General features: G+C 37.7%; 1 protein-coding gene across 3 annotated transcripts in view; it reads right to left on the reverse strand.

The window, feature by feature from the left end:
* The window catches only part of NCOA1 (nuclear receptor coactivator 1), a 180579-nt gene that overhangs the window by 28266 nt on the left and 129932 nt on the right, over positions 1-22381 (reverse strand). For all 3 annotated transcript variants that reach the window (XM_080812671.1, XM_080812670.1, XM_080812672.1), the window contains exons 12-15: positions 19457-19637; positions 7745-7862; positions 6120-6288; positions 4758-5072 (exon numbers count right to left, since the gene is read on the reverse strand). In XM_080812671.1, coding sequence (XP_080668797.1) covers positions 4758-5072; positions 6120-6288; positions 7745-7862; positions 19457-19637 — 783 coding nt within the window. The remainder of the gene's footprint in view (positions 1-4757; positions 5073-6119; positions 6289-7744; positions 7863-19456; positions 19638-22381) is intronic.

A 22381-nucleotide genomic window follows, 5' to 3' on the forward strand; every position in this document is an offset into this window, starting at 1 on the left:
ACCAGAGGACTGGTTCGGTTCCACTCCGGATCCCAGGGTATGGGGACGGAGCCCTGTGTCCTTGGGCTCCCTGCTCCAGGAAAGCCTATTTCTCCCTCTCCCTCTGCTCCTCCCCCTACTCCTGCTCACACACCCTCTCTCTCTCTCTCTCTCAAATAAATAAAATCTTAAAAAAAAAAAGATAAAAGTCAAAGGGATTCTTAAGTACAAAAATCTACGTACTTCTTTAAATTCTACAGACCACACACATAAGTTTAAATAAACCATTAATTTTACAAAGATTTAGCAAAAAAATTGAGTGTATGCAAGATAATATATAAAGTTTGAAGGCTACAGAGGTGAGCAAATCTCTGTCCTCTGGGAATTCTGTCGAGTGGCAGAGGCCAATACGGAAGGGTGCCACCTACAAGTGCAACATTTGCATACCCAGAGACATCTACAAGGCGCTCAAGCTTAGAGGAGAAAAGGAAGTCCGGGACCAAGAGCTTGAGTGCGCGCAACAGGACCTTGAAAAATGAGAATGCTAGGTGGCAAGAAGGATGGTAGAGTTAACTTAAGGCAGAAAGTACGGCAACTCTGGAAACAGAAGACAAGGCAATGAGGATAGGGGGAAATACATTAATCTTAGCAAAGAAGAGAGGTAACACTGCCAGGGGAGTGGGAGTTGGGTTTCCAAACTTACAGCTTTATATATTCTTTGAATTGTGAGATAATGAGCATGAAATGGGTGGGGAGGGAGGAAAGATGCTTGAGAAGTAGTAAAAACGAGAAAATTTCAACGAGGAAATAAATTACAACCTTAGAAAATAGTCTATTTCTAGCAATAGAAGAAATTATTCTAAAGAACATTTTGTTAAAGAGAAATTTATCTATTTCTGCCCTTGAAATATTTCATTTCCCCCTCCCCTCTCTCTGCGTACAACCTGACTAATGCTGTATACAGCTGTTTCACTCTGACCTGCCTCTTCCCTCTGATTACTAAAATGCTACTCATTATCTAGCAAGCAGGTCAAGTTCTATTCTTTCTAGGAAGTCTTCCCAAAATGATCATCATATCCTTTAACTCCTGGGAAATCTTGACTTTTGGTTGGTGGGAGGAGAGAGGTCACAGGAGTCCTCAGAGCTGGGGACATAAATTCAGAAGTCTACAAAGGCCAGGTCAAAAGGCTTGTATTATAAAAGGAAACGTGGAGTTTGCGGCCAGTGGCACAGTACAAACTCAGCCTACACGCATAACACACCCCCACACACACCCCCACACACACACCCACCCCACACCCCTACAGACACACATTCAGAGTTCAGGATGGCGGACATTTTGTCTGTCTGAATGGATTTTTTTTTTTTTTTTCAATGCCTTATCAAGCAATCCTTCCATAGGAAACCTAAAAGATGATTATCTTGCCTAGAGGGTCTCAACCAGGGATAATTCTGCCCCACAAGAGAAATTTAGCAACATCTAAAGACACTTTTGGCTACATAACTTGGGGAAAGGTTGCTACTGGCATCTAAGGTAAAGGCCAGGGATGCTGTTAGACATTCTTAAATGAATAGGAAAGCCCCCATAACTAGAATTATCTGCCCCAAAATGTCAATACTGCCAAGAATTAAAACCCTGATTTAGCCACATGTAAATTCTTGACAAGGGTTTTTTATTTTTTAAGATTTATTTATCTATTTATTAGAGAAGGAACATGTGTGGAGAGAGAGGGTGAGAGAATATGAAGCAAACTTTGCGCTGAGCGCAGAGCCCCATGCAGGGCTTGATCCCATGACCGCAAGATCATGACCTGAGCCAAAACCAAGATCCGACGCTTAACTGATTGAGCCACCCAGGTGCCCCAATAGGGGGTTTCTTTTAAAGAAGCTATTCTTGGGGTGCCTGGGTGGCTCAGTGGGTTAAGCCTCTGCCTTCGGCTCAGGTCATGATCCCAAGGTCCTGGGATCGAGCCCCGCATTGGGCTCTCTGCTCAGCAGGGAGCCTGCTTCCCCCTCTCTCTCTGCCTGCCTCTCTGCCTACTTGTGATCTCTGTCAAATAAATAAATAAATTCTCAAAAAAAAAAAAAAAAAAGAAGCTATTCTTCTATCAGGCAGTTTTCATGGCCAGAATTCTAGAGGTGAAATTAGCTTCCCTCTACTTTCAGCCCTTTGATCTTTCTGGTCACTTCTATTTTCTCTACTATATAAAAAATAATCAATAGTGGTTCTTCTACCAGATGCATACATTTTCTCCAATACTCTAACACATAACACATGTGGACTTGACTTGTTTTGAGATGGCTAAGTATATCACATTTCTTTATGTGTCTCCAATGTTATTCTCTTTTCATAGTATTCTTTTCTTGAGAGTATGAAGACCCTGGCTGGAGAAGAATACAAAACTAGAACAGAATAATCACATCTTTTATGAGCCAATCTTACATAATTTTCTACAAGCAGCAGGTCTACCCATTTTTGCTGTTATCCTTTTCTCAGAATAGAACTTTAGGAATTCTTTATTGTTATCATGGATATATTTCTTGAGACTTTGCTTATTTGACATGTGAGCAGACACTATATCTAAAGGCTTCATTACAACTCTGTATTCTTAATCACTAGCTCCCTCCTTCATTTTTGCCGTTCCTTAAAAGTTTCAGCCAAGGAATCTCTACTAGTTTCCTAGGGTGTTTTTCCTTCCCCTCTCCCCCCACTAGGGATTATTCAAAACTGTATAATCAAATGTAAAATTGTAGAATCTTTTTACTCCTTGTGTACCACATTCCTGTCAATGAGATATACTTAGAGTCAAGAAATATGTTTTTAAACTGATCTTAAAATCCATTAAAAAGAAAGAAACTATGATGTAGTCCTGAGTTTGTACCTTTCTTTTTTCAAATTATCAGGCACTGTCCTAAATTCCTGCCTATGAGATGCTTTATATCTCCTGTGTTTGGCAAGGAAGAAGGAGGAATGAGAGAACGTGATCAACGAGTAAAGAGATGATATCAGTCTAGCGAGGTAAGTGTATTATGAACACCATGTTATGAATCTGATGTATTCTGGACACTGTCTTTGTCACTTATACAGCGTTGCAAATATCTTCCCTGAGCCTACATTTAACCTTGTTTACTGGTGTCTTTTATCTTATAAGTTTTAAATTTTTTTTTTTAATATTTTATTTATTTGACAGAGAGAAATCACAACTAGGCAGAGAGGCAGGCAGAGAGAGAGGAGGAAGCAGGCTCCCTGCGGAGCAGAGAGCCTGATGCGGGGCTCGATCCCAGGACCCTGAGATCATGACCTAAGCTGAAGGCAGAGGCTTTAACCCACTGAGCCACCCAGGCGCCCCTTTATAAGTTTTAAATTTTAACGCAAACATCAAACTTTTCCCTTATGCCTTTTAGGGGCCACATAAATCTTCTCATATTCACATTTAGATCATTAAAATACCTAGAATTTGTGCTAAGATCTTTATTATATGTACTATCTCACTCATTCAATCCACAGACCACCTACGAGGTAGACAAATTATTTACTGTATTTCTTTTATGGATATAATCAGAAATCAGAGGCTTTAAAAGGGTAAATAATTTGATTGTCGAGCCACCTAAGTTAGAACTAGGACTTGAAATTAGAGATCTTATAACATTATAAAATATTGCCTTTCTAATATAATTTAGTTCCTTCTTCCTCTTCTTTCCTGAATTTGTAACACTCTAGGAAATTGCTCAAATACTTTAAAGAGGGGTGCCTAGGTGGCTCAGTGGGTTGGGCCTCTGTCTTCGGCTCAGGTCGTGACCTCAGGGTCCTGGGATCGAGCCCCACATCGGGCTCTCTGATCAGCAGGGAGCTTGCTTCCCCTTCTCTCTCTGCCTGCCTCTCTGCCTACTTCTGATCTCCCTCTGTCAAATAAGTAAATAAATAAATAAATAAATACTTTAAAGGAAATCCAAAGCAATATACACAGATGATTAAAAAAATACAAAAAGGTTAAGAAGAAGCAACAATCTATAGCCCTGGTCCTGCTTCTCAAAGATAATACCTTTTTTTTTTTTTCAAGTGGGCTCCACACGCAGTATGCAGCCCAACACAGGGTTTGAACTCATGACCATGTGATCAAGACCTGAGCTGAGATTAAGAGTAGGATGCTTAACTGATTGAGCCACCCAGGTGCCCTGGAGATAATACTTTTAACTATTTGCTTTTTTGGTTCTTGATGCTTATCTCTGTATTTGCTGCTTAGACAATCTTAAATATTTATGCCATGATACCCACTCATCACCTGTAAGGAGAGAGAAGATTTAACTCACCCAGCTCCCCAGGACCCCCAAACTATCCTTTCCTCCATTCTCCTAATGCAATAACATCAGTAAGCTTTAATCACTCCAACTTCAAACAACATAAATTTCATTTTCTGTTTCAACAATCGTAACAGTATCTCTTGATGCTCTACTTTATAAATTAAGCTACATAGTTCTCTTTATTAATTTAATAATATATGATGTTCATCCTAAATATTTCTTATCACAAAAAACAGAAGTAAATTGCTTTTAAATAGTGAGTCTCAAGAGTACTTTGTTATGAGCCAGCTGTCTTTAACTGAATGAAAGTCTCCTTTACCTTATCCTCACCGACCAAGGATGGTTTTTTGAGTTTTTCACAAAGGTTGTGGGAACACTTCCACCTGACACCTTTATTCTAGCCCGTGGGCGGTGTCAATGCAGCACGAGTTAGCAGAAGCCTTCTCGAGCGCCCCCTGCAGACATGGACGACTCACCTGCTGTTGGCCCTGCAAGCGCTGCTGAAGCTGGAGCCGCAGCTGGTTGGGCGCGGCCGGAGGTCTGTTCAGCGGCTGCCGGGGCTGCATGCCCATGCCGGGTGAGAAGGCGCCTCGGGGAGGCGTCACTTGGACAGGCATAGTCCCCAGTGAAGGTTTTTGCCTGACCATGCCTTGGAAAGGGGTAGAGAGATTGGCAGTAGGTGAAGGAGACGAATAAGGCTGGGAATAAAGGCTGGGTCTTTCTTCCATCATCAAAGGTGGTGTTGCTTGTTGTGGTGGAAATCTCTCTGATAAGACATCTAATCCACCTCCCTGTTGGAAAATAAGCCAGAACATTTCACAAATAAATTACTGCCAATATATGACACGCTTCTCTATATAATCTTGGATCTGAGAACACGTTATCTCTAGAAAGTTTTATTATAAAATATTATGCTGAATTCATGAAGGTCTCTAGGAGTTTGCTATCTAAGGGAATCACTTATGAAAGTTCCTCTGAAATGGAATAACAGATCAACTGAGATGTTTAAAAATCTCAGAAAAGAGACAAAAACATGATTAAAACACAGGCTAAAATCAATGGAATGAAGCCAAAAGGTTTGAAAAGAACCACTCTGCAAAGCCTAAGAGTCAACAAACATTACATTTAGTAGCTTACCATGAGAAGTATTATTATAGGAGGGATTAGTTAGGCATTCTTCTATCCCAAATAGAGAATTCATGCTTTCTTTCCTCTTAGTTGAAAAAAAAAATTCATAGCTGGCCTAAAAGAATGCCATAGCTATGGCTTTTAAAATTGATAACTATTATTCATTGTAAAAAATATAATTTAAATTATGACCTGGTGTGCATGTGTGTGCGTGTGTGCACGTGCACACATGTGTATGTAACTGAAAGGAAAGTTTTATGAAATATAACTTCCCCTTTTTCTTATATTCTACTACTTTAAAAATCTTGGTCATGAAGCACTAAGTTGATTTTTCAACCTCACGATGTGAAAAATGCCCAAAGGTGGAGTATCATGAGATGTGCAGGCTGATGTCTAGCATGAATGAAGGATAAATTAAGTCCTAGGATAAGAAGTTATTATATAAATCTGGATTCTCTTCTAGGGGCAGCCTCTAAGATTGTGGTCCATAGTGAAAGGCTAAGACTTTCTAATTCTTAACTATTTCTAATTATTATGACTTTTTTTGTTTAAAAACCCTCATTACTTAGCTATATTTTGATAACTTTCACAAGAATAAGTTATAAAACTACTTAAATACAGTGAGACCAATATTCAAAAATCTTGCTTAAAAATAATTTTCTAGCTCCTCAGGATTGTATTGTTTAAATAATGCCAGTTTTAATGAATACCTGGACGAGTTTGTCAATTCCCAGAGCTCTATCTAGTTCAGCCAGCTCAGTTTCATCTTTGCCGCTGAGGAAGGACACGAGCTGTTCAAGAAGAGCCTTCTCATCATTTCTTCCTTCTACTGTTGTTGGTGGACAGAGCAGCTCATCTAATTGTGAACTAATACACTGGCTAATAGAATCAAAAGATAAAAGAGTTTAAGACTGATATAGCAAATAAGTATTCAATCTCAATAACACAAACAGATATGTACACATATATGTATGAAATACACACAAATATGCAAATCTTGTTCTAGAAAATTCTGTGGAGATGTTTTTTCAACCAATTCTCACACAATGAAATGTTCTATACTTATGTGTAGAAATTTATAAATGTTCTGTATGAAGCTTGAATATATTCTCACTGTTTTGTCAGTCACTGAAATTTGCTTCCATATTCTTCCTCTTAGCTTATAGAAATAGCTTGAAAAATTAACTAAACATAGTTAAGAAAGGGAAAAGAATTCTTCATGAAAGTCAAAAATAAAAATCAATCAAAATCTCAGGGAAAAAAATCATCTTGCCTACAGCAAGATTTATTCTATTTATACTTAAGTAAGTTTCAAAGACGATCAAATTGTATTGATTTAATCATAAAATAACATGATTACCATTTGCAAAAGAAATCAAACTAGGAAAATGAAACAATCTCAGTGTTAAGCAACAAAAAAACCTGTTGATTACACAAAGGAAATACACAGTCTAATCAACCTGATACCAACAGATGCAAAAAACTCAGAAATATATGGAAAATAATACTAATAATACAAACATAATTATGAGGAATCCTCTCTGGGGAAGGTAAATGGGAATACAGTTCATAGTTAAAGCTCTAAACCACACTCAACACTGTCTAGTCATCCGTTGGTTGCTATGCATGAGATGTACTCTAATGTTTTGGAATGGAGCTACTCATGTCAATTAAGAAATTAAATTCTAATCAAGATGGGACACAGTAGATGTAAAAAGTACTTTCCCTTCTTATATCATCTTGCTCCAAAGAGAAACACTGGACAAAATAATTATACAACTAAAAGCTCAAGAGCTTTTATAATAATTGTTACACTGAGCTCAATTCATCCACAGATCTCAGAAATTTTATAGTAATCAATCAAAGCAAAGCAAGAGATGAAAAGAAAACAACTGCTGCATACTATATCAATCTTTCGGTAATTACAATACATACTAACCTTGCAGTCACACAGTAAATAAATCTGTTTAACGTGGGGTCTTCCTCTATACCCTCCCTTTTTTAAAAAAAGATTTTATTTATTTATTTGAGAGACAGAGAGTGAGAGAGAGCATGAGAGGGGAGAGGGTCAGAAGGAGAAGCAGACTCCCTGTGGAGCTGGGAGCTCGATGCGGGACTCGATCCCAGGACTCCAGGACCATGACCTGAGCTGAAGGCAGTTGCTTAACCAACTGAGCCATCCAGGTGCCCATCTATCCCCATTTCTTTCGTTAAACATTTACTTCTACTACTGTCTCACAAAATAAAATGTAGACTGGAATCCAGTCTGCGAAATAGTTCTTTGTTGTAGAAGTTGGTATCTGATATTTTATAAGGTAGGAAATGTATTACTCACTCTTCTGGCTTATTCTGATTTACAGGAGTCACTGTATTATTTGCCCATGGAATCTGGTCACCTGTTCCTGGCTGTCCAAATTGGTTATCAATTGCTTCCAATTCCAGCTCCGGTAACCCTGATTACAGAAGAAAAGGTAAGAAGTCAGTATCACAAAAATATGTAAACAGTATTTTTCAGAAACAATATATTGTATGGAAGAATGAGATTTCCCCTATAAAATATTATTTCAGTGGTACACTGGCCCCTTTTTCAGAAACTTAAACTGTCTAGAATGTGGCCACATAATAACCAGTGAGAAAGCAAGAAAAAGTTCTCTGAACCAAAGAAAATCTGATGTAAAAAAAGTTCGCACATAAGTTGATGTTACCATAGGGAGACTCACTCGGAACTTTGTGAGAATTTTTTTTTTAATTTTTATGTTTTAGATCTTATTTTTAAGTAATCTCTATACCCAATGTGGGGTTTGAACTCATAACCCTGAGATCAAGCAGTGCATGTTCCACCAACGGAGCCAGCCAGGCACCTCCCGAAATTATTTCTTTTTAAAGATAATTATAACAATTTTGGCTACTGCTTTTTCAGTCTGTAGGACATTAGGATCTGCTACAGGTAGGGACAGAGATGTTATCATGACACGAGAGCAGCAAATGCAAGATAAAATTCTTTGTTCTGTAACAGACAGGAACAGAAACTAAAGGGCACAGCAGTCTGGGGCCATTCTGAAAATGGACAAAGCTTTGCAACTGTTAACTGAGAACCCGGCTATATAACAGTGTAACAACTCATGCTTATGATGATGACAGACGAAGAGACAGATTTAGTTATGTTTTATAACAAAAGAAAATAGTATATGCATTCTACAAGGTTTTTGTTTAGGCATTTTTTGGGGAAACCTGATTATTTCTATACTCTTTAGACTAGAAAAAATTGTGAATAACCTAAATTCCAGAAATGTAGGGACCGATTAAGGAACCATGGTATAGATATTTATAACGTGCCATTAAATGAAAAAGAAAAAAAAAACCCATAAGCCAAGATATTATGTTTAGAATGATTCTAGTTTTATAAATTATTTTGTGTGTATTAGTAGGAAAAAGTTATGAAAGGGTATGTTTATCTTTTTGATTGTAAGATTAAGGATGACTTTTCTTTTTTTTGACTTTGACCTTTTTTTAATGCTTATAATTGTTATCTGTAATTTCTGAAAATAGATATATATTAATTATTGTTATGGGCTGAAATGTATTCCCCCAAAATTCGTATGTTGAAACTCTAACTCTGAGTAGCTCAGAATGGGACTGTATTTGGAGACAGGGTGTTCAGAGATGTGATTAAGTTAAAATAGGGCCATTAAGGTGCGCTCTGATTCAACAGGACTGGTGTTCTTATAAGAACAGGGGATTAGGACACAGACAACACAGACAAAGGGATGACCATGAGGCCACAGCAAGGAGGTGGCCATCCACAAGACCGTGAGAAGCTTCGGAAGAAACCAAACCTGCCAACCCCCTTCACCTTGGACTTCTAGCTTCCAGAACTATGAGAAAATGAATTTCTGTTGTTTAAGCCACCTGGTCTGTGGTATTTATAATGGCAGTCCTCACAAACTAATGTAATTTTTTAAAGAACAACTAAAAATGCCTTGGAATTTTGTTTTATTTATTCTTTTTTTTTTTTTAATTAAGAGAGAGCGCGCGCGCAAGTGAGCACAGAGGGCAGAGAAGGAAAGGGAAAGAGAGAGAATCTTAAGCAGGTTCTGTACCCACCACAGAACCTGACATGGGCTTGATCTCACGACTCTGAGATCATGACCTGAGCTGAAACCAAGAGTAGGACATTTAACTGACTCAGCCACCCAGGTGCGCCACCTTGGAGTTATGTTTCCTCTCTAATGAATGGAGAATAAGTAGATTGAGGAATGCCTGAGAAAAACGTGTTTAATGGTAGATATTGATCATTATTAACTACTGAAAACATGTTAGGCTCACTTTTATGTGAAATATCCTCAACATTTAGTATGAGTGAAGTATAGGATTCTAAGTAAACACATTCATTTCTAAATCCAAATAATTAGAGCTTTCAGTTAAACTTGTCTTCTCTGTCGTGACAAATGATAGAAAAATCAAACTCTGTAGGATTCCCAAAACAGAGCAAACAAAACCCACCAAACAACACTAACCACAAATGATGTTGGGAAAGTAATCACTTAATTTCTATCATTATTTAAAACAGGAAGTTGGTCAAAGAAGATTATCTAAAGCTGTCCCATTGCTCTACTCCAAGCATTAATTCTTTAGTCCCATTCTATTTCAGAAATCTAACCTAGTCAAAATTAATTCTATTTAAGAGTTAAAGCAAATTTATAAGGCTGTCTACCATTAATACTGACTATATGATAGCTTATTTGACTCTGTAACAGGATACAGTATCTCATTTTACTAGGGGAAAATATTAAGAAAATAAGTTGGACAAAATTTCTCAAAATGAAATAAGATTCATATAAGATTCATATAAATTTGACAACTAGGAAAAAAACATAAACAAATCAAACTTTGATTCAAGTAAAACTTTTGTTTGCATAGGCCTTATACTTAAAAGAAGTTAGTTTTTATTCTATTTTTTAAAAAGATTTTATTTATTTATTTGACAGAGAGAGACATAGCGGGAGAGGAAACATAAGCAGAGGGGTGGGAGAGGGAGAAGCAGGCTTCCTGTCGAGTAGGGAGCCCGATGTGGGGCTCTGACCCAAGCCCAAGATGCACACTTAATGACTGAGCCACCCAGGTGCCCCCAAAGAAGTTAGTTTTTATTCTAAAAGTCAGGCCAACCTTTTAGGATTTCTTTTAGAAATTTATTTCTACAAAAAATGCAAGGATTTATTGGAATGTTTTAAGAAATACACATTATCTTCTCTTAGTCTGGGGAATAAACCTACTATATTTGGCCATGTTTGTGTCCTATCTCAAATGTAAGTATGTATATAGGTAACACAAGACAGGCATGATAATTTGTAAAGGGAAGCACTGATGTCTCTCCCAGTCCCTGTGTTGGAGAGGGGAAGCTGAAGTGAGTAGAAAACAAGCCCTTAGGGATCCCTAATCAAGCTATTAATGTTTCTTATCATCTTTGCAAAGGGCTCAATGTCGTATTTTCTCCATTTAAAATCTGCTTAGGGGCTCCTGGGTGGCACAGCTGGCATCTTGATTTCGGCTCCGGTCATGATCTCAGGGTCGTGAGATGGAGCCCCCTGTCGGGCTCTGCATTCAGCACGGAGTCTGCTTGAGATTCTCTCTCCCTCTCCTCTGCCCCTCCACTGTGCACGTGCACGCTCTCTCTCTCTCTCTCAAATAAATAGTCTTTTAAAAAATCTGGCTAGGGCGCCTGGGTGGCTCAGTGGATTAAGCCGCTGCCTTCGGCTCAGGTCATGATCTCAGGGTCCTGGGATCGAGTCCTGCATCGGGCTCTCTGCTCGGCAGGGAGCCTGCTTCCCCCTTTCTCTCTACTTGTGATCTCTCTCTGTCAAATAAATAAATAAAATCTTTAAAATAAATAAATAAATAAATAAATAAATAAATCTGGCTAAAAGGAAAACTTTATATCTCCATTAGCCAAAACAAAGTTACATTACTAAAAAATTCAACCATTTCTACACACAGTAGAAAGCACTGTCTAACCATGAGAGTGGCTTTTGCACATTCTACTCCACTAACAGACAATTCACTACCTAGTGATTCTGATGTTCAGCTACTTTCTTCAGGTGTTGGTTAAGAGGTTTCTGGCTCAGTTTTGTGTTACATTTGGCTGTATGCAAATGCAAATGCAAATGCAAATGCAAATGCAATGCACAGCAGTAAGAGTGTTTTATTTTTCTAAACATGATGTAGACAAAGAATGAACTTATTGAATGAAAAAAAAACCTCCTATAAATCACAAGACAAAAAAGGAAAAACCCAATTGATAAATGGTTAGAGAATATGAACAGGTCACATGCAATCACTGAAAAATGATCTACCTAATTAAAAAAAAAAAAAAACCTCACAGATTAAAACTTAAAAAAACCAAACCATCAGGTTGGCAAAGATAAGAAAGAATATAATTCAATGTCTTAGAAAGGATGTGTAGAAGAAGAACATTATCCATTCGAGTGTAAAGTGGCACAATATCTAAGAAGGCCATTTGGCAAAATCCATCTATCCTTTGACCAAGCAATTCTACTTAGAACTTTTATTTCAGATACATTCTCATATGTGATAATACATATAGGTAATCATTACAGCTCTATAGTAGCAAAAGATACCTACCAAGAGGCACAACACACTAAAAAAAGAGAAATTAAAATGGATTTTTTAAGTACTGAAAATGCTTTACGTGAACCTCATTATTTTTAGAGTTATGCAACTATTTTAAAGATTTTTTATTTATTTATTTGTCAGAGAGAGAGAGAGGGAGAGAGAGCGAACGAGCACAGGCAGGCAGAGTGGCAGGCAGAGGCAGAGGGAGAAGCAGGCTCCCTGCTGAGCAAGGAGCCCGATGCGGGACTCGATCCCAGGACGCTGGGATCATGACCTGAGCCGAAGGCAGCTGCTTAACCAACTGAGCCACCCAGGCGTCCCTATGCAACTATTTTAATGGCCTACAAATAAATGAGATTTTAAAAATAATCAGCTCAGGGTGTGTATGTTCACCAAACATAAAATCATCCCCCTCACAAGATCATTCACTTACTCCAGTGATATTCTCAAAGTTCAAATATTTTTGGAATTCTAGATCTATCTAGGACAGTATACAGGCCCCTCAAGAAAATATATCTCCTCACAGTTAAGATCTAATTTAGGTCTGGATTTAAAAAAAGAAGCATTATTCTTTTTGGATCAACAAATTTGACTCCAAATAACCGTAGAAAAGTATCAGAAGTCAAATCCGCCCTCAGAGGATAAGGATTTGAAGACTGTCAAAAAGACAGCAGAGGTTTTGAAGGTACACTATACATATTTTGATCAACAACAGCCTCCTATTGTCTCTTGATGGGCTCTGGTGGTACATTTCTAAAAAAAAATTATTTAAATCACGTGGTCACACTACATGGGTGTGTGGTATGCGTATCAACAGGATGTTTTGAAACTAGGCAGACTGAGATTTAAATCCTGATTCTGCACGTACTAAGTGGAAAACTTCAGGCAAATTTTTGTCTGTGTGTATTTTTTTTTTCTTTTCATTCTCTGGTCCTTCATTTTCTCATATGTAAATAGACCTAAGGGAATTTTCTGGCTCAATGTGGCAGATTTACCCCTTCTATTTTATTTTACCTCCAAATAACCTCTGAAAGAACAACAGAAATAAAAAAATAAATCTCCATCTGAAGGAAAGGCAAAAGAAGTATTATGGTAGCTGACTCAAACGATGAAGAGTTTCTGAAAGATGAAACGGAGGGAACAAACCAATGGTAAAACTTCAACAAAACTAAAAAATCCATAAGACAAAAAGAAGATTCTCCAAGAAGGGGAGTTTTCCCAAAAGAAGCCCAGAACTCGAAGCTCAGTGGTCACTGGAGCGGGTACAGGGACAGCTGCAGCAAGCCCCGCCCCAAGAGCAGAGGACTGTGGCTTCTGCCCCTGGGAATTAAGGGGTAGGAGCATGACTTGAAGTGGGAGTTCTGCCCAGGGAATCTCCCAGAGTGTGTGCTTGGGCTGTGATGAGGATTTCCCCACCACCAAGCCCCACTCTCTTACAACAGCAACATAGAAACAGGGCTTCTATACATCAGAACATACATCCGCTGCCAGAGCAGAAGGGTTTCTCACTTTAGCTAAAGACACGCTCTAGCTATGAAGATTGTTCATTCTGGGCCTTGGTCAGTGTATATGGACAGACAGTGCAAATGCACCAAACACACAAGGAAAGTCAATGGTAGGAAAGAGAGAGAGCAAATTTAACAAAGAAAGTAACTTTGGAGGAAAAAAGGATTCTTACAGAAAATGGACAAGGCCTAGAGTAGGTGTAATAAATTTATTGCCACACAGATTACAAGGTTTATCATACCCATAGAAGGTAATGGATTCCTATGAGAAGAAAAATAATTTCTAGACATTAGAAACACGATAGCTACAATTAAAAGAACTCAACAGATGGAACTGAAAAGCAGAATGAATATGGCTGAAGATTCAGTTTTGATCTGGAAAACGTGGCCCAGAGATTCTCTCGAAATACAGTGCAAAAGGGCAAAAGGAAAAGAAAAGGCAAGAGAAAAGATGAGTGCCATGGCAGAAAGACCCAGAAGTTCTAACTGGTGTAGCTCAGGTGGTGAAACAGGAAGGTGACTAAACTCTGTTCTACTCCAGGCATTTGGACTTGATATGGTTCAGCTTAAGACTGAAGACTAAAGAAAGATGTCTGATTTTCCCAGGTGGGCACAAGGTTAAGACATGAATCAGCCACCCAGCGATGGACTCTGGTTCTAGGAAAAGGTAGTGATGGCGAGCGCAGACCCTAGAGGAGCCAGGGAATTAGAGGCTACTCTCTTCTTTACTGGATACGTTATCGTATTTTTGTCCCCAATTTCTTTTTCCTTCTCTAATCCTTTATGCTCTTTCCCTTTATTCTGCCCAACTTACTTCCTTAGCCTTATACCTCCTGAAATCTTATTTTTTTCCCCTCATCTATATGGAATTCCATACTGTCTGCATCTATCATCCTCGCCCTCCTTTATCTCAGGATCTTCCCCTTCTATGCTTTTGGCCTTTGCCAACACTATAGCACAAGGTTTAACAGATTCTGGCCTATTTATATACCTTTATACATGGAGCTATATTCAGGGGAGGAAATCTCAAGAGAGAAGCAAGAGCTATTTGCCTCAGGACAGACTATGAAGGAAAAACACTCTGTTTTCACAGGCCTGTGCAGCCAGAAAACACTTTCTTTTATTACGTTTACTTTTTATCAAATTAATACATGTACATAATTTTTAAAGTCAAGGCCAAAAGGTCCATTAGGAATAAAAGCAGATTTAAGCCTTACCTCTTCTAATCTTTTGGTTACTTCCATTTTAACAGAGGCAGCCATTCTCAACTTGTATAGCTGTTTTCTTTGGTATTTACCTATTTATTTCTAAATACACATATGCTGCTATTCCTTGATGTCTCAATTTGAGATTACTGACTTCCCATTGTGATAGATGAGGTCTTAATTCTCCCACACCTACCACCTCCTATGTTTCCAATTCCCTAACAGATATCACAGTTTTTTTTATAACATAAAAAGTTAATACTTAGATTCTTATGATTGCGCAAATATTACTCATTGCAAAATTACATTGTGCACTATGTTCAAACCTCCTCTCTTGTACTATGCTTTCTTTATCTGGAGTTAACAGTTGTCTTACTTTTTTTCATCTGCTTGATTTTCTAGGGGAATCTTTCAGATGCTACAACATTGTTGACATAAGCCTATCAGTAATCTTTTCAATAAACTCAAAGAGATATATCTCATTTCTCCCCTAGAACCTTCTTTCCAGAAGATTCAGATTCCAATCCGTATTGGTTGTTCCCCAATATTATTGATCAGCTATCATTCCTGGACTTCCTTTCAGATCCTCTGTTTCCCCTGGACCTTGTATCTTTCTCTTTTTTGGTTTTCTCCCTCTTTTGTTAAGTACATTCCCTAAGGGCCTTCACTAGAAAAGGTGACTATACCATACAAATATTTGAACCATTTTAGATCTGAAAATGGTTTTTGTCCATCTTCACAACTACTGGAAATTTGGATGGCTAATTATATATATACAACTATATATATAATTATGTATAATCATAGGTTAGAAATTACTCTAACCTCAGATATTTCTAAAATAAATTTGACTGAGGTCTAATTTATATATAATTTTTTTCATTTTTTTAAAAAAGATTTTTATTTATTTATTTGACAGAGAGAGAGAGAGATCACAAACAGGCAGAGAGGCAGGCAGAGAGAGAGGGGGAAGCATGCTCCTTGCTGAGCAGAGAGCCCAACGCGGGGCTCAATCCCAGGACCCTGAGATCATGACCTGAGCCGAAGGCAGAGGCTTATTAACCCACTGAGCCACCCAGGTGCCCCGAATTTATATATAATATTATGCACCCATTTTAAGTGTACAGTTTAATAAATTTTGACAAAGATATAAACCCATAACCTTCCACCTCAATAAAGAAAATAGAGTATTTCTGTCATGTCTAAAAGTTCTTCAAGCTCCTTTGCTGTCGATCTTCTCTACCTCAACCCAACACTGTCAAACAATGATCCAAACTTTTCTCACTCAGCTTGTTTTTGAAAATAATTCATGCCATGTACCACTAGTTTCTTCCTTTTCACTGCTGAGCAATATCTCATTTTATAAATGTACCATTTCTTTGTTGATGGACATTTAGACTATTTCCAGTTTGAGGCTATCATGAATAAAGCTTTAGGGACATTTGTGGTCAAGTCCTTTTGATGAGCACATACTTTCATTTCTCTGTTTGTTAAATACCTATGAGATGGATTGTTGGGTCACATGGTAATGTATGTTTCATTTGATGAGAAACTGCTGAACAATTTTACCATTTTCTATATATCCAAAAGCAATGCCACAGTTCAAGGTGCTTCACACCTTTGACATCATGGTTTGCTACTGTCAATTCTGAAAATCTAAGGTATTTCAACGGATGTGTAGTAGAACTGCATTATAGTTTTAATACGTATTTCCTTGATGATTAAATGATATTGGTAATCTTTTCATGCACTTATTGGCTATTTTCAATCTTCATTTATGAAGTGTCTTTTAAAATCCTTTGCCTATGTTTTTAGACTGGCCTATTTCTTCTATTATTAACATTCTGCACTAATGTACTACATTTGTTAGAATTCCAGAGCTAATATTGACACATTTTCATTAACTAAAACGTATAGCTTACAGGGTTCACTCTTCATGTTGTACATTCTACGGGTTTTGACAAATGTATGACAATATGTACCCATCATTACAGTATCATACAGAACAATTTTATTGCTCTAAAAATCCCCCATTCTCTACCCATTCATCCCTCCCCCTGGTAACCACGAGCAACAAATCCCTGTCAATCACTGATCTTTTTATTGTCCCCATAGTTTTGCCTTTTCCAGAATGCTTTATAGTTGGAATCATACAGTACATAGGCTTTTCAGATTGGCTTCTTTCACTCAGCAATACGCACTTAAAGTTTCTCCCTGTCTTTTCATGGCTTGAGAGCTTCCAAGTTTGGGTAATTATGACTCATTGCATGCAATTCACATCTTTTCTCTGAAAGCTTTTAGAATCTTTCTCTCTGGTGTGTTCCATAATTATATCATGATAAGTTTTGGTATAGGTCTTTTTTGTATGTATGTGTTGGATACTTGTTGAGTCATTGCAATCTGAAGAATTATGTCCTTTGGTTTTAGAACATTCTCAATTTTTTTGTTTGAAAACATCATCTCTGCCCTTTTTTTCCCTCTTCTCACTGCTTGTTTGATTGATTCTTATCAATCATTATTGGCCCTCCTAGGTCAATCTTAACATTCTTCTTCCCAACTTTCTATTTCTTTTTCTTTTCTTCTTCTTCTTCTTCTTCTTTTTTTTTTTTTTTTTTTGGTCTTTTTGTTCTTCCTGAAAGTTTTCCTCAGTTTTTTCTTCTACCATTTCTCTTAAAATTTTAAAATGCTGAATATCTAATTTCCAAAGATTTAAAAATTTTTTTTCTTATTCTTTGCCCCCTTTTTTCTTCCCATATGGACAAAATATCTTTTCAAAAATTTTAGTTTTTTGTTTGTTTTTTATTATTATTTTTAATAGGTGTAACTTTTTCCCTAAAGATTTTATTTATTTATTTGAGAGTATAAGAGAGAGAGCATGAGAAGAGGAAGGGTCAGAGGCAGAAGCAGACTCTCTGCCAAGCAGGGAGCCTGATGCGGGGACCCGATCCCGGGACTCCAGGATCATGACCCGAGCTGAAGGCCATCGCTTGACCAACTGAGCCACCCAGGCACTTGTTACATAGCTTTATTGCATCCTCTTTTTGTTTCTTTTACTCTTTGAAGTTGCAGACTTCCCTCAAAGTCCTGGTGATCTCTGTGTTCAGTGTGAGAGCTGAGTGTGAGGCTTGTGTCTTCTGGGAGCCTTCTGTTAGATGATTAGATGGCAGGGTGACCTTTGCACTTTAGGGAGCTTCCTGTACACACTCATATCCAGACGTCTTCATTCTGGCCATTCAGTTCTCCTGAGATAAATCCCCCAGGCTCCCATATTGGATGGGGATCCAGGATCAAACCATTCGATATTCAGATTCTATTTTATTGCCTGTTAGCCCTGCACCTTCTTGTTTCCCCAACTCTGTCTGCTATCCCAGAATCTGGAGCCTCTAGTTCCAATTAGGAGAGACTTCTGGAGTAATTTCATCTCATTCTCCTTTTGAAGATAAAGAGAATAAAGCTCAAGAAATTCATGTGCCCAAAGTAACACTGTTAATAAACAGAGAATGTAAGACTTGAACTTGGGCTCCTGCTCACACCTAGTGCTTTGGTCAGCTGAAAGACTGCTTCCAAAAATGTCAGAAATGACTCAAGACCTTTTTTTTCCAGCTTCCTGGAAATCTTGGCAAACTTGCAGGAATTGTGTCATGACAGCTAAAAGCTGCAGTAAGACTGAAATAAATGAGTCTCACATCTGATCTTGTCAGAAGTGGGACAAGACTTAGATTGGGAACACGAGCAAATTTTGAAAGTGAGCTGCTTAGTTTCCTTTGGCTTCAAGGTTACACATTGGAATTACCACTATTATTTTCAACTCAAAAATTTGGCAGATGAAAAAAACCTGACAGCCCAGTCTTCATGAAGTATTACACTATCAAAGTGTCTCTTCAGGCTAGAGCAGCAGTGATCCATCTCAACACAGTCCTCCTAAATGGTGCTCCATGGGGTAACATGACTCGAGAAAAGGAATTCCATAATGAAGAAAGTATGGTAAATGCTGGATTACAGAAATCAAAACGGGTACCTTTAACATAGGACTTTTTAAAACCTTTAATGTGCACCATGGAATTTTAATAGGAGAATGGTATATGTGCCATGCAGCATTTGTCCACAGGATTTTAGCACAAAATCCCTTTTTTCCAATTCATAGGACTAGCATTCAAGGGAGACACTTTGGGTAATATAATATGACTAATATTATATTTCTGAAAGTCCTGCATGGAATGTTTTGGGTAAAAACACACAAAACTGCTCTTAACATCAACTATTTAATTCAACATTGATTACAGAAAGATAGAAGTTGGGGCGCCTGGGTGGCTCAGTGGGTTAAGCCTTTGCCTTTGGCTCAGGTCATGATCTCAGGGTCCTGGGATCAAGCCCTTCATTGGGCTCTCTGCTCAGCAGGGAGCCTGCTTCCCCCTCTCTCTCTGCGTGCCTCTGCCTATTTGTGATCTCTCTCTCTCTCTGTCAAATAAATAAGTAAATAAACTCTTAAAAAAAGAAAAGAAAGATAGAAGTTATACTATAACTTAAGATATATGTGATGAGTGAAGTTCATCTGTATAAAAGTAACTGTACATTATTTATGGTGGCATTAATGCAAAAATAGTTCACTCTCAACAAATAAATGATCTGTGAAGTAACGCTGAGAAACAAAGCACTAATGCACATTATCATTAGACATTTAAAATGAGGTTTTCTTCCAACACATACTATTCAGCCTGGAAGTGGGTCTGGCAGTGGTAGACTGAAGTGAAGTTGGCAGGGTCTCCGATTTGATGGTTACATTGGTGACTGCACCATCCATCCTCTCCGGCTCGCATAAGCCTGGCAACTGGGCTGCCTTCTCCAGCGTAGGTAGTAACTGATCAAACTGGTCAAGGTCAGCTGTAAACTAAGAACAGAAACCAAAGTTAGAGGAAATATAGTCTATACTTTACTAGAATCAATGCAGAAAAAAAGTTGTTCCTTTATACTCTATGAGTTATGTGTGACTATGAGAAAGTGAAGAAAAAAGAAGTAATTAAAGATCACTAAAATTACCTGAGCTACTGGAAAACAGTTTGGATGCTTATGATATTACTATTCCAGAGGATATAATACACAATAACATCTGTCTACTATATTTTAGCATAAAATTTATGCATTGGAGAAAGATTAGACTAGAAAGAAGTGTCAAGAATATTGTGCTATGCTGATCGTCGATGATTTTTGTGGTCAAATTTTTAAAAATCTTGTGAAATTTTACTTTAGGGTAGGATAAAAAATAAATTTACACTGATATAACTTTATAATTTGAAAAAGGTTTGAGAAATTTTTTTATAAACAGTATATCAGCTTCAAAGATCCTAGGAAGGTCACTTTCTACTTGAGGATTTAACAAAATAAGAAACCTACCTTCTAGACTAGAAAGGATATCTCTACATCTGTCTGAGGTTATGCATAGGAGAAAATTGGCTTTTATTTCACAACATTATTCTATTAATGATTACTTTGAGATAGTTCATCAACATAAAACATCTACCTGCTTGGGTTTCATATTTAATTCAACTAAAATTTATGCTTCTAGACTGTCTAAATAGAAATGTATATCTATATTTTTAAAAATATATTTATATATATATATTTTTAAATGTCTGACTCCTTTCACTTAGCATTGCCTTCTGAAGTTCCAGATCTTGTCACATGTAGCAGTAGTTAATTTGTTTTCAAATAGCAACCCATTGTATGAACATACCACAGTATATTTATCCATTCTACTGTGATGGATTTGGGGGTGTTTCCAGTTTGGGGCTAATATAAACAAAGGTACTATGAACATCTTTGAACACATCTTTTGTTAAATGTGTGCGAAAAAGTAATAATCATAAAGGAAAAAACTGACAAATTGGACTACAGTACAATTACAATAAAGAACTTCACTTCATCACAAGTACCACTGAAAGAAAGAAAAGGCAAGGCAAAGCCTAGAGAAGAAGTCTGTAAATAAATAACCAATAAAGGACTCATCCAAAATACATAAAAAACTCTTACAAGTCAATAAGAAAAAGACAACATATTGGGAAAATGGGCAAGACACTTGAATATGCAGCTCAAAACAGAAGATATCCAAATGATCAAAGACATTTATTAGGGAAATGTAAATTAAAACTATTAAGTATTACTACACAGCATAGCTAAAATTAAAAGACTGACAATACCAAATATTAGCAACAACATGGATTACTAGATGGAATTCTTTGTATACACTAGGAAAACCGGTGTAACCAACTAAAGGTGAACATACACATGTCCTACGATCCTGCAATTCCACTCATAGGCATAAAGTCAGCAGAAATGTATGTCCATGAAAGCTAAAACAGATGTACCAGGATTGCACACCATGGCATTATTTTATATAGCTGTGACTTTTTAAGTTAATTTTAAAGAGTGAGAGTTTTAATGTAGTTATTATTCAAAGCTGTTTTTCAGCTTAAAAACATAGTATTAGTTTACTTGTACCAAGAAACTTGAGAGATAGCCTTATCCTCAAAGTGCACACACACACAGAAGTAACCAAAATAGTGTTATTACAAATAGTACATAGAGACAATATGGAGCACTATGAGTGCAGAGAGGAAAGAAATGTCTAATGAGGACTAGTGGGGAAGGCTTTAGAGAGATGATGTCTGAACTGGTTTGTGAAGAACGAGACGTTCAGCAGACACAGAAAGGAGAGCAAGGCAGAAGATGCTTAGGAGAGACATGGCTTATCCCAGGAATGGCAAGGACTTCCACGTGCCGTGGAATGCAGTATGCCGGAGGGCAGAACATAAAGCTGGCTCAAGAAATGAAGGACCTATGCACACTAAGTGTGAATCCTGTTTCACAATGGAAAGTCTCATTGACAAGTAGCTTTGTACATACATTTTCAGCTATTTCATACTTGTCTACATTCTTTCCAAATAATTTATAAGCTCCTAGCGGGGAGAGGCTATATTTTCTGTTTTTCTTAAATTCCTCCAGGGTCAAGAGCAATTATTCAATAAGTGAAGATGCCTGTTAATTTCACCCCACCCCCACTTCAGCCTGAACACAGAGGTTCCTAATCTGTAACAAGTTATGCAAAGGTTTATTTATGTTTACTTCTGTTTCAGAATACTCAAAGTCCCAGAATCTCAAAGTCCCTATTCTGATAAAGGTTAAAGGTAATTAGAATCAGATGCGAAGAGAAACAGCCTTAGAAAACTGCTTCAAGGGAAACTAAATAGCAAAGAAAGCCAGACTAGGCTGTCCTGCCCACCTCCTCACACTTCTCTCCCATTTCACTTACATTAGAGGTTCCCCAACTTAGCTGCCCATCAGAGTTCCCTGGGGAGCTTCATAAAAATACAAATTTCTGGGTCCTATTTCCAGAGAGCTGGATCAACAGGTGGGGTCGGGAGGAGGGGGGCAGGAGAGGTATGTTTAAAAATCTCCAAAGTCGTGAACTGATTTTATAGAAAGAAGCAAATCTCCACTTGCTTAGAATGCCACGTTGAAACTGCAGCCCTCCAAAGTTGCAAAGAGGGCGCCCTGTGATTTCTCAATCACTTTGTCTGAGGGCATCCCATGATGTTTCAACCATGATACTAACCTTTTAACACATGCCCGAAGGGT

Source organism: Martes martes, assembly GCF_963455335.1.
Source record: "Martes martes genome assembly, chromosome: 9".
NCBI lineage: Eukaryota > Metazoa > Chordata > Mammalia > Carnivora > Mustelidae > Martes > Martes martes.